The 13,496-nt window shown below is 53.6% G+C and overlaps 2 protein-coding genes across 4 annotated transcripts in view; one reads left to right on the top strand and one right to left on the bottom strand.

Annotated features, from left to right (window-relative positions):
- The window catches only part of slc8a4a (solute carrier family 8 member 4a), a 903,507-nt gene that overhangs the window by 627,419 nt on the left and 262,592 nt on the right, over positions 1 to 13,496 (top strand).
- Positions 1 to 13,496, bottom strand: part of LOC140399870 (sodium/potassium/calcium exchanger 3-like) — a 224,263-nt gene that overhangs the window by 85,284 nt on the left and 125,483 nt on the right. For all 3 annotated transcript variants that reach the window (XM_072489337.1, XM_072489336.1, XM_072489335.1), the window contains 2 exons: positions 12,562 to 12,638; positions 10,137 to 10,211 (listed from right to left, as the gene is read on the bottom strand). In XM_072489337.1, coding sequence (XP_072345438.1) covers positions 10,137 to 10,211; positions 12,562 to 12,638 — 152 coding nt within the window. The remainder of the gene's footprint in view (positions 1 to 10,136; positions 10,212 to 12,561; positions 12,639 to 13,496) is intronic.

Here is a 13,496-nt window from a genome sequence, read left to right as displayed (position 1 = left end):
ACGGGGTTAGATACAGAGTAAAGCTCCCTCTACACTGTCCCCACCAAACACTCCCAGGACAGGTACCGCACGGGGTTAGATACAGAGTAAAGCTCCCTCTACACTGTCCCCATCAAACACTCCCAGGACAGGTACCGCGCGGGGTTAGATACAGAGTAAAGCTCCCTCTACACAGTCCCCATCAAACACTCCAAGGACAGGTACAGCACGGGGTTAGATACAGAGTAAAACTCCCTCTACAATGTCCCCATCAAACACTCCCAAGACAGGTACAGCACGGGGTTAGATACAGAGTAAAGCTCCCTCTGCACTGTCCCTATCAAACACTCCCAGGACAGGTACAGCACGGGGTTAGATACAGAGTAAAGCTCCCTCTACACTGTCCCCATCAAACACTCCCAGGACAGGGACAGCATGGGGTTAGATACAGAGTAAAGCTCCCTCTACACTGTCCCCATCAAACACTCCCAGGACAGGTGCAGCACGGGGTTAGATACAGAGTGAAGCTCCCTCTACACTGTCCCCATCAAACACTCCCAGGACAGGGACAGCACGGGGTTAGATACAGAGTAAAGCTCCCTCTACACTGTCCCCATCAAACACTCCCAGGACAGGTACAGCACGAGGTTAGATACAGAGTAAAGCTCCCTCTACAATGTCCCCATCATACACTCCCAGGACAGGTACAGCACGGGGTTAGATACTGAGTAAAGCTCCCTCTACACTGTCCCCATCAAACACTCCCAGGACAGGTACAGCACGGGGTGAGATACAGAGTAAAGCTCCCTCTACACTGTCCCCATCAAACACTCCCAGGACAGGTACAGCACGGGGTGAGATACAGAGTAAAGCTCCCTCTACACTGTCCCCATCAAACACTCCCAGGACAGGTACAGCACGGGGTTAGATACAGAGTAAAGCTCCCTCTACACTGTCCCCATCAAACACTCCCAAGACAGGTACAGCACGGGGTGAGATACAGAGTAAAGCTCCCTCTACACGGTCCCCATCAAACACTCCCAGGACAGGTACAGCATGGGGTTAGATACAGAGTAAAGCTCCCTCTGCACTGTCCCCATCAAACACTCCCAGGACAGGTACAGCACGGGGTTAGATACAGAGTATAGCTCCCTCTACAATGTCCCCATCAAACACTCCCAGGACAGGTACAGCACGGGGTTAGATACAGAGTAAAGCTCCCTCTACACTGTCCCCATCAAACACTCCCAGGACAGGTACAGCACGGGGTGAGATACAGAGTAAAGCTCCCTCTACACTGTCCCCATCAAACACTCCCAGGACAGGTACAGCACGGGGTTAGATACAGAGTAAAGCTCCCTCTACACTGTCCCCATCAAACACTCCCAAGACAGGTACAGCACGGGGTGAGATACAGAGTAAAGCTCCCTCTACACTGTCCCCATCAAACACTCCCAGGACAGGTACAGCACGGGGTTAGATACAGAGTAAAGCTCCTTCTGCACTGTCCCCATCAAACACTCCCAGGACAGGTACAGCACGGGGTTAGATACAGAGTATAGCTCCCTCTACAATGTCCCCATCAAACACTCCCAGGACAGGTACAGCACGGGGTTAGATACAGAGTAAAGCTCCCTCTACACTGTCCCCATCAAACACTCCGAGGACAGGTACAGCAAGGGGTTAGATACAGAGTAAAGCTCCCTCTACACTGTCCCCATCAAACATTCCCAGGGCAGGTACAGCACGGGGTCAGATACAGAGTAAAGCTCCCTCTACACTGTCCCCATCAAACAGTCCCAGGCCAGGTACAGCACGGGGTGAGATACAGAGTAAAGCTCCCTCTACACTGTCCCCATCAAACACTCCCCGGACAGGTACAGCACGGGGTTACATACAGAGTAAAGCTCCCTCTACACTGTCCCCATCAAACACTCCCAGGAAAGGTACAGCACGGGGTTAGATACAGAGTAAAGCTCCCTCTACACTGTCCCCATCAAACACTCCCAGGACAGGTACAGCACGGGGTTAGATACAGAGTAAAGCTCCCTCTACACTGTCCCCATCAAACACTCCCCGGACAGGTACAGCACGGGGTTAGATACAGAGTAAAGCTCCCTCTACACTGTCCCCATCATACACTCCCAGGACAGGTACAGCACGGGGTTAGATACAGAGTAAAGCTCCCTCTACACTGTCCCCATCAAACACTCCCAGGACAGGTACAGCACGGGGTTAGATACAGAGTAAAGCTCCCTCTACACTGTCCCCATCAAACACTCCCGGGACAGGTACAGCACGGGGTAAGATACAGAGTAAAGCTCCCTCTACACTGTCCCCATCAAACACTCCCAGGACGGGTACAACACGGGGTTAGATACAGAGTAAAGTTCCCTCTACACTGTCCCCATCAAACACTCCCAGTACAGGTACAGCACGGGGTTAGATACAGAGTAAAGCTCCCTCTACACTGTCCCCATCAAACACTCCCAGGACTGGTACAGCACGGGGTTAGATACAGAGTAAAGCTCCCTCTACACTGTCCCCATCAAACACTCCCAGGACAGGTACAGCACGGGGTTAGATACAGAGTAAAGCTCCCTCTACACTGTCCCCATCAAACACTCCCCGGACAGGTACAGCACGGGGTTAGATACAGAGTAAAGCTCCCTCTACACTGTCCCCATCATACACTCCCAGGACAGGTACAGCACGGGGTTAGATACAGAGTAAAGCTCCCTCTACACTGTCCCCATCAAACACTCCCAGGACAGGTACAGCACGGGGTTAGATACAGAGTAAAGCTCCCTCTACACTGTCCCCATCAAACACTCCCGGGACAGGTACAGCACGGGGTAAGATACAGAGTAAAGCTCCCTCTACACTGTCCCCATCAAACACTCCCAGGACGGGTACAACACGGGGTTAGATACAGAGTAAAGTTCCCTCTACACTGTCCCCATCAAACACTCCCAGTACAGGTACAGCACGGGGTTAGATACAGAGTAAAGCTCCCTCTACACTGTCCCCATCAAACACTCCCAGGACTGGTACAGCACGGGGTTAGATACAGAGTAAAGCTCCCTCTACACTGTCCCCATCAAACTCTCCCGGGACAGGTACAGCACGGGTTAGATACAGAGTAAATCTCCCTCTACACTGTCCCCATCAAACACTCCCAGGTCAGGTACAGCACGGAATTAGATACAGAGTAAAGCTCCCTCTACACTGTCCCCATCAAACACTCCCGGGACAGGTACAGCACGGGGCTAGATACAGAGTAAAGCTCCCTCTACACTGTCCCCATCAAACACTCCCAGGTCAGGTACAGCACGGAGTTAGATACAGAGTAAAGCTCCCTCTACACTGTCCCCATCAAACACCCCCGGGACAGGTACAGCACGGGGTTAGATACAGAGTAAAGCTCCCTCTACACTGTCCCCACCAAACACTCCCAGGACAGGTACCGCACGGGGTTAGATACAGAGTAAAGCTCCCTCTACACTGTCCCCATCAAACACTCCCAGGACAGGTACCGCGCGGGGTTAGATACAGAGTAAAGCTCCCTCTACACTGTCCCCATCAAAGACTCCCAGGACAGGTACAGCACGGGGTGAGATACAGAGTAAAGCTCCCTCTACACTGTCCCCATCAAACACTCCCAGGACAGGTACAGCACGGGGTTAGATACAGAGTAAAGCTCCCTCTGCACTGTCCCCATCAAACACTCCCAGGACAGGTACAGCTCGGGGTTAGATACAGAGTAAAGCTCCCTCTACACTGTCCCCATCAAACACTCACAGGACAGGTACAGCACGGGGTGAGATACAGAGTAAAGCTCCCTCTGCACTGTCCCCATCAAACACTCCCAGGACAGGTACAGCACGGTGTTAGATACAGAGTAAAGCTCCCTCTGCACTGTCCCCATCAAACACTCCCAGGACAGGTACAGCACGGGGTTAGATACAGAGTAAAGCTCCCTTTGCACTGTCCCCATCAAACACTCCCAGGACAGGTACAGCACGGGGTTAGATACAGAGTAAAGCTCCCTCTACAATGTCCCCATCAAACACTCCCAGGACAGGTACAGCACGGGGTTAGATACAGAGTAAAGCTCCCTCTACACTGTCCCTATCAAACACTCCCAGGACAGGTACAGCACGGTGTTAGATACAGAGTAAAGCTCCCTCTACACTGTCCCCATCAAACACTCCCAGGACAGGGACAGCACGGGGTTAGATACAGAGTAAAGCTCCCTCTACACTGTCCCCATCAAACACTCCCAGGACAGGTGCAGCACGTGGTTAGATACAGAGTGAAGCTCCCTCTACACTGTCCCCATCAAACACTCCCAGGACAGGGACAGCACGGGGTTAGATACAGAGTAAAGCTCCCTCTACACTGTCCCCATCAAACACTCCCAGGACAGGTACAGCACGACGTTAGATACAGAGTAAAGCTCCCTCTACAATGTCCCCATCATACACTCCCAGGACAGGTACAGCACGGGGTTAGATACTGAGTAAAGCTCCCTCTACACTGTCCCCATCAAACACTCCCAGGACAGGTACAGCACGGGGTGAGATACAGAGTAAAGCTCCCTCTACACTGTCCCCATCAAACACTCCCAGGACAGGTACAGCACGGGGTGAGATACAGAGTAAAGCTCCCTCTACACTGTCCCCATCAAACACTCCCAGGACAGGTACAGCACGGGGTTAGATACAGAGTAAAGCTCCCTCTACACTGTCCCCATCAAACACTCCCAAGACAGGTACAGCACGGGGTGAGATACAGAGTAAAGCTCCCTCTACACTGTCCCCATCAAACACTCCCAGGACAGGTACAGCACGGGGTTAGATACAGAGTAAAGCTCCCTCTGCACTGTCCCCATCAAACACTCCCAGGACAGGTACAGCACGGGGTTAGATACAGAGTATAGCTCCCTCTACAATGTCCCCATCAAACACTCCCAGGACAGGTACAGCACGGGGTTAGATACAGAGTAAAGCTCCCTCTACACTGTCCCCATCAAACACTCCCAGGACAGGTACAGCACGGGGTGAGATACAGAGTAAAGCTCCCTCTACACTGTCCCCATCAAACACTCCCAGGACAGGTACAGCACGGGGTTAGATACAGAGTAAAGCTCCCTCTACACTGTCCCCATCAAACACTCCCAAGACAGGTACAGCACGGGGTGAGATACAGAGTAAAGCTCCCTCTACACTGTCCCCATCAAACACTCCCAGGACAGGTACAGCACGGGGTTAGATACAGAGTAAAGCTCCCTCTGCACTGTCCCCATCAAACACTCCCAGGACAGGTACAGCACGGGGTTAGATACAGAGTATAGCTCCCTCTACAATGTCCCCATCAAACACTCCCAGGACAGGTACAGCACGGGGTTAGATACAGAGTAAAGCTCCCTCTGCACTGTCCCCATCAAACACTCCCAGGACAGGTACAGCACGGGGTTAGATACAGAGTAAAGCTCCCTTTACAATGTCCCCATCAAACACTCCCAGGATATGTACAGCACGGGGTTAGATACAGAGTAAAGCTCCCTCTGCACTGTCCCTATCAAACACTCCCAGGACAGGTACAGCACGGGGTTAGATACAGAGTAAAGCTCCCTCTACACTGTCCCCATCAAACACTCCCAGGACAGGGACAGCACGGGTTTAGATACAGAGTAAAGCTCCCTCTACACTGTCCCCATCAAACACTCCCAGGACAGGTGCAGCACGGGGTTAGATACAGAGTGAAGCTCCCTCTACACTGTCCCCATCAAACACTCCCAGGACAGGGACAGCACGGGGTTCGACACAGAGTACAGCTCCCTCTATACTGTCCCCATCAAACACTCCCAGGATAGGTACAGCACGAGGTTAGATACAGAGTTAAGCTCCCTCTACACTGTCCCCATCAAACACTCCCAGGACAGGTACAGCACGGGGTTAGATACAGAGTAAAGCTCCCTCTACACTGTTCCCTTCAAACACTCCCAGTACAGGTACATCACGGGGTGAGATACAGAGTAAAGCTCCCTCTACACTGTCCCCATCAAACACTCCCAGGACAGGTACAGCACGGGGTTAGATACAGAGTAAAGCTCCCTCTACACTGTCCCCATCAAACACTCCCAGGACAGGTACAGCACGGGGTTAGATACAGAGTAAAGCTCCCTCTACACTGTCCCCATCAAACACTCCCAGGACAGGTACAGCACGGGGTTAGATACAGAGTAAAGCTGCCTCTACACTGTCCCCATCAAACACTCCCAGGCCAGGTACAGCACGGGGTTAGACAGAGAGTAAAGCTCCCTCTACACTGTCCCCATCAAACACTCCCAGGACAGGTACAGCACGGGGTTAGATACAGAGTAAAGCTCCCACTGCACTGTCCCCATCAAACACTCCCAGGATAGGTACAGCACGGGGTTAGATACAGAGTGAAGCTCCCTCTATACTGTCCCCATCAAACACTCCCAGGACAGGTACAGCACAGGGTTAGATACAGAGTAAAGCTCCCTCTACACTGTCCCCATCAAACACTCCCAGGACAGGTACAGCACGATGTTAGATACAGAGTAAAGCTGCCTCTACACTGTCCCCATCAAACACTCCCAGGACAGGTACAGCACGGGGTTAGACAGAGAGTAAAGCTCCCTCTACACTGTCCCCATCAAACACTCCCAGGACAGGTACAGCACGGGGTTAGATACAGAGTAAAGCTCCCTCTACACTGTCCCCATCAAACACTCCCAGGACAGGCACAGCACGGGGTTAGATACAGAGTAAAGCTCCCTCTGCACTGTCCCCATCAAACACTCCCAGGATAGGTACAGCACGGGGTTAGATACAGAGTAAAGCTCCCTCTACACTGTCCCCATCAAACACTCCCAGGACAGGTACAGCACGGGGTTAGATACAGAGTAAATCTCCCTCTATACTGTCCCCATCAAACACTCCCAGGACAGGTACAGCACAGGGTTAGATACAGAGTAAAGCTCCCTCTACACTGTCCCCATCAAACACTCCCCGGACAGGTACAGCACGGGGTGAGATACAGAGTAAAGCTCCCTCTACACTGTCCCCATCAAACACACGCAGGACAGGTACAGCACGGGGTTAGATACAGAGTAAAGCTCCCTCTACACTGTCCCCATCAAACACTCCCAGGACAGGTACAGCACGGGGTGAGATACAGAGTAAAGCTCCCTCTACACTGTCCCCATCAAACACTCCCAGGACAGGTACAGCATGGGGTTAGATACAGAGTAAAGCTCCCTCTACACTGTCCCCATCAAACACTCCCAGGACAGGTACAGCACGGGGTTAGATACAGAGTAAAGCTCCCTCTACACTGTCCCCATCAATCACTCCCACACAGGTACAGCACGGGGTTAGATACAGAGTAAAGCTCCCTCTGCACTGTCCCCATCAAACACTCCCAGGACAGGTACAGCACGGGGTTAGATACAAAGTAAAGCTCCCTCTACACTGTCCCCATCAAACACTCCCAGGACAGGTACAGCACAGGGTTAGATACAGAGTAAAGCTCCCTCTACACTGTCCCCATCAAACACTCCCAGGACAGGTACAGCACGGGGTTAGATACAGAGTAAAGCTGCCTCTACACTGTCCCCATCAAACACTCCCAGGCCAGGTACAGCACGGGGTTAGACAGAGAGTAAAGCTCCCTCTACACTGTCCCCATCAAACACTCCCAGGACAGGTACAGCACGGGGTTAGATACAGAGTAAAGCTCCCTCTGCACTGTCCCCATCAAACACTCCCAGGATAGGTACAGCACGGGGTTAGATACAGAGTGAAGCTCCCTCTATACTGTCCCCATCAAACACTCCCAGGACAGGTACAGCACAGGGTTAGATACAGAGTAAAGCTCCCTCTACACTGTCCCCATCAAACACTCCCAGGACAGGTACAGCACGGTGTTAGATACAGAGTAAAGCTGCCTCTACACTGTCCCCATCAAACACTCCCAGGACAGGTACAGCACGGGGTTAGACAGAGAGTAAAGCTCCCTCTACACTGTCCCCATCAAACACTCCCAGGACAGGTACAGCACGGGGTTAGATACAGAGTAAAGCTCCCTCTACACTGTCCCCATCAAACACTCCCAGGACAGGCACAGCACGGGGTTAGATACAGAGTAAAGCTCCCTCTGCACTGTCCCCATCAAACACTCCCAGGATAGGTACAGCACGGGGTTAGATACTGAGTAAAGCTCCCTCTACACTGTCCCCATCAAACACTCCCAGGACAGGTACAGCACGGGGTTAGATACAGAGTAAATCTCCCTCTATACTGTCCCCATCAAACACTCCCAGGACAGGTACAGCACAGGGTTAGATACAGAGTAAAGCTCCCTCTACACTGTCCCCATCAAACACTCCCCGGACAGGTACAGCACGGGGTGAGATACAGAGTAAAGCTCCCTCTACACTGTCCCCATCAAACACACGCAGGACAGGTACAGCACGGGGTTAGATACAGAGTAAAGCTCCCTCTACACTGTCCCCATCAAACACTCCCAGGACAGGTACAGCACGGGGTGAGATACAGAGTAAAGCTCCCTCTACACTGTCCCCATCAAACACTCCCAGGACAGGTACAGCATGGGGTTAGATACAGAGTAAAGCTCCCTCTACACTGTCCCCATCAAACACTCCCAGGACAGGTACAGCACGGGGTTAGATACAGAGTAAAGCTCCCTCTACACTGTCCCCATCAATCACTCCCACACAGGTACAGCACGGGGTTAGATACAGAGTAAAGCTCCCTCTGCACTGTCCCCATCAAACACTCCCAGGACAGGTACAGCACGGGGTTAGATACAAAGTAAAGCTCCCTCTACACTGTCCCCATCAAACACTCCCAGGACAGGTACAGCACAGGGTTAGATACAGAGTAAAGCTCCCTCTACACTGTCCCCATCAAACACTCCCAGGACAGGTACAGCACGGGGTTAGATACAAAGTAAAGCTCCCTCTGCACTGTCCCCATCAAACACTCCCAGGACAGGTACAGCACGGGGTTAGATACAGAGTAAAGATCCCTCTACACTGTCCCCATCAAACACTCCCAGGACAGGTACAGCACGGGGTGAGATACAGAGTAAAGCTCCCTCTACACTGTCCCCTTCAAACACCCCCAGGACAGGTACAGCACGGGGTTAGATACAGAGTAAAGCTCCCTCTCCACTGTCCCCATCAAACACTCCCAGGACAGGTACAGCACGGGGTTCGATACAGAGTAAAGCTCCCTCTACACTGTCCCCATCAAACACTCCGAGGACAGGTACGGCACGGGGTTAGATACAGAGTGAAGCTCCCTCTACACTGTCCCCATTAAACACTCCCAGGACAGGTACAGCACGGGGTTAGATACAGATTAAAGCTCCCTCTACACTGTCCCCTTCAAACACTCCCAGGACAGGTACCGCACGGGGTGAGATACAGAGTAAAGCTCCCTCTACACTGTCCCCATCAAACACTCCCAGGACAGGTACAGCACGGGGTGAGATACAGAGTAAAGCTCCCTCTACACTGTCCCCATCAAACACTCCCTGGACAGGTACAGCACGGGGTTAGATACAGGGTAAAGCTCCCTCTACACTGTCCCCATCAAACACTCCCAGGACAGGTACAGCACGGGGTTAGATACAGAGTAAAGCTCCCTCTCCACTGTCCCCATCAAACACTCCCAGGACAGGTACAGCACGGGGTTAGATACAGAGTAAAGCTCCCTCTACACTGTCCCCATCAAACACTCCCCGGACAGGTACAGCACGGGGTTAGATACAGAGTAAAGCTCCCTCTACACTGTCCCCATCAAACACTCCCCGGACAGGTACAGCACGGGGTTAGATACAGAGTAAAGCTCCCTCTACACTGTCCCCATCAAACACTCCCAGGACAGGTACAGCACGGGGTTAGATACAGAGTAAAGCTCCCTCTACACTGTCCCCATCAAACACTCCCAGGACAGGTACAGCACGGGGTGAGATACAGAGTAAAGCTCCCTCTACACTGTCCCCATCAAACACTCCCAGGACAGGTACCGCACGGGGTGAGATACAGAGTAAAGCTCCCTCTACAGTTTGCTGGTTGGACAGATTGTCACACTCACCTCACAGATCTTCTCCAATGACGGGACAAAATAATCATCGCAGACGATGGCCAGTGCGTAGAACATGTACATCGCCTTGGGGTGGAAAAGATGAAGATTTTAACTTTAAATATGAAAAAGACGCGGGGTAATTAATTAATGGGTAATAAACCCAGTTACACTCAAATACTCGAGAGCGGCAGAGAGCCCTCGAGCACAGGAGGAGGCCATTCAGCCCAGCCTCACTGTGCTGGCCCTTTGGTAGATCTATCCAATCAGACCCCCCCTCCCCCCCCGCCCCCCACTGCTCTCCTTCCTGAACATGTCTCCAAACCCCCGATGTCAGTAGGGTCGGGCTTTCTCCAAGTGCTGCCCCCGGTGGCACATTTTCGCGTTGGTTCTGAACCAGCTCACGTTGGCCCAGTCGTCCCGCGCTGGCCTCCCTCTGAGCCTGTACTGGAGAATTTTCCCAGGGGATCGGTGTTGGAGGTCGTGTCTTCAGGAAGGAGTGGGGGGGGGTGAGGTAACAAATGTCACGGGGGGAGTCAGAGAAAGAGGCAACGCAAGTGTATCCCGTAGGAGACACTCAAACTTGGACTTCAGCAAGGCTTTTGGTAAGGTGCCACATGGAAGACTGATAGCGAAGGCCCATGGGACCCAAGGAAATTTGGCAAATTGGACCCAGAATTGGCTGAGTGGCAGGAAGCAGAGGGTGATGGTCGAGGGGTGTTTTTCTGACTGGACGCCTGTGTCCAGTGGGGTCCCGCGGGGACCAGTGTCGGGGCCCTTGCTGTTTATACAAATGATTTAGATATGAATGTAGGAGGGTTGATCAGTAAGTTCGCGGATGATACGATAATTGGTGGGGTGGTAAATAGTGAGGAGGATAACCTTTGATTACAGGAGGATATAGACAGGGCTGGTCAGGTGGGCTGATCAGTGGCAAATGCAGTTCAATGGGGATCAGTGTGAGGTGATGTATTTGGGCAGGACAAACAAGGCGAGGGGAATACAGGATAAATGGCAGGACTCTGGGAAGCACCGAGGATCAGAGGGGCCTTGGTGTGCATGTACACCCGTCCCTTCAGGTAGCAGAGCAGGTGGACACAGTGGTTAAGAAGGCCGATGGTACACTTGCCTTTATTAGCCGAGGTGTGGAGTTTGAGAGCAGGGCGGTTATGCTGGAACTGTATAAAATGTTGGTGAGGCCACAGCTAGAGAATTGTGGGCAGTTCTGGAATCCACGTTACAGGAGGGATGTGATCGCACTGGAAAGGGTGCCGAGGAGATTTACCAGGACGTTGCCTGGGCTGCAGAGTTTCAGCTACGGGGAGAGATTGGATAGACTGGGGTTGTTTTCCTTGGAGCAGAGGAGGCTGCGGGGGAGCAGGATTGAGGGGCGTCATTCTCCGACCCCCCGCCGGGTCGGAGAATGGCCGTTGGCCGCCGTGAATCCCGCCCCTGCCCCCGCCGAAGTCTCCGGTACCGGAGATTGGGCGGGGGCGGGAATCGGGCCGCGCCGGTTGGCGGGACCCCCCGCTCAATTCTCCGGCCCGGATGGGCCGAAGTCCCGCCCAGGAATTGCCTGTCCCGCCGGCGTAAATCAAATGTATTTACTGGCGGGACAAGGCGGCGTAGGCGGGGTCCTGGGGGGGGGGGGGGGGGGCGCGGGGCGATCTGACCCCGGGGGGTGCCCCCACGGTGGCCTGGCCCGCGATCGGGGCCCACCGATCCGCGGGCGGGCCTGTGCCGTGGGGCACTCTTTCCCTTCCGCCTCCGCCACGGCCTCCACCATGGCGGAGGCGGAAGAGACTCTCCCCACTGCGCATGCGCGGGAAACTGTCAGCGGCCGCTGACGCTCCCGCGCATGCGCCGCATTTCCGCGCCAGCTGGCGGGGCAACAAACGCCATTTCCGCCAGCTGGCGGGGCGGAAATCCCTCCGGCGTCGGCCTAGCCCCTCAATGTTGGGGCTCGGCCCCCAAAGATGCGGAGACTTCCGCACCTTTGGGCCGGCGCGATGCCCGTCTGATTGGCGCCGTTTTGGGCGCCAGTCGGCGGACATCGCGCCGTTGGGGGAGAATTTTGCCCGAGATGTGTAAAATTATGAGGGGCACAGAGTCGACAGGAAGAAACGTTTCCCCTTGGCGGAGGGATCAGTGACCAGGGGGGCGGAGGTTTACGGTAAGGGGCAGGAGGGTTAGAGGGGGGAAACCTTTTTACCCAGAGGGGGGTGGAAGTCCGGAATTCGCTGCCTGAAAGGGGGGAGGAGGCAGAGACCCTCAGAACATTTAGTATTTAGAGGTGCGCGTGCGATCGCAGGGCAGACAAGGCTCTGGGCCGAGTGCTGGGAAACGGGGTTGGAATAGTTAGGTGGTTGTGTGTGATCGCCGCAGGGCCTATCCTGTGCAGTGGGCGACCCGATAAGCTTCAAACAAATCTCCTTACGCAAAATACGTGCAGCAGGAAAGCTCCGTGTTGCCGCTGTTCTTCCGTAAAGACGTCATCGGGAAACTCATGGATTCCTTAACAAAATGAAGTGGCGGAACAGTTAATATGTACCCGGGACAACATTCCCAAGAGCACCTCTTGCTCCATCTGCGGGCTCAGGAATTCTGTACATTATTCCCAGACACAGCAGTAAGGGGAACAGCAGGAGAGCAGGGAGCTCCGAGGCTCCGGGAGAGTTAATCAAAAGTCAGCAGAAAGTCATATATTTTGCAAGGGGCTGATTTTAAAAAGGGAAATATGTTTGCTTTGTAACGAGGCCGTACGAACTGTGTGACCCCCCAGATGCCATTCTTAAAATAAACCAGCTTCAACCCTTTTCAAAATCGTTCCATGTTCGCATGTGACAAAAAAACCTTTGCCTGTCCCACAAACACTGACTCTCACTGGGGTACGGGTCCCACACACACTGACTCTCACTGGGGTACGGGTCCCACACACACTGACTCTCACTGGGGTACGGGTCCCACACACACCGACTCTCACTGGGGTACGGGTCCCACACACACTGACTCTCACTGGGGTACGGGTCCCACACACACTGACTCTCACTGGGGTACGGGTCCCACACACACTGACTCTCACTGGGGTACGGGTCCCACACACACTGACTCTCACTGGGGTACGGGTCCCACACACACTGACTCTCACTGGGGTACGGGACCCACACACACTGACTCTCACTGGGGTACGGGTCCCACACACACTGACTCTCACTGGGGTACGGGTCCCACACACACTGACTCTCACTGGGGTACGGTTCCCACACACACTGACTCTCACTGGGGTACGGGTCCCACACACACTGACTCTCACTGGGGTACGGGTCCCACACACACTGACTCTCACTGGGGTACGGGTCCCACACACACCGA

Source organism: Scyliorhinus torazame, chromosome 24, assembly GCF_047496885.1.
Source record: "Scyliorhinus torazame isolate Kashiwa2021f chromosome 24, sScyTor2.1, whole genome shotgun sequence".
NCBI classification, from domain to species: domain Eukaryota; kingdom Metazoa; phylum Chordata; class Chondrichthyes; order Carcharhiniformes; family Scyliorhinidae; genus Scyliorhinus; species Scyliorhinus torazame.
This window is presented reverse-complemented; position numbering and strand designations above follow the sequence as displayed.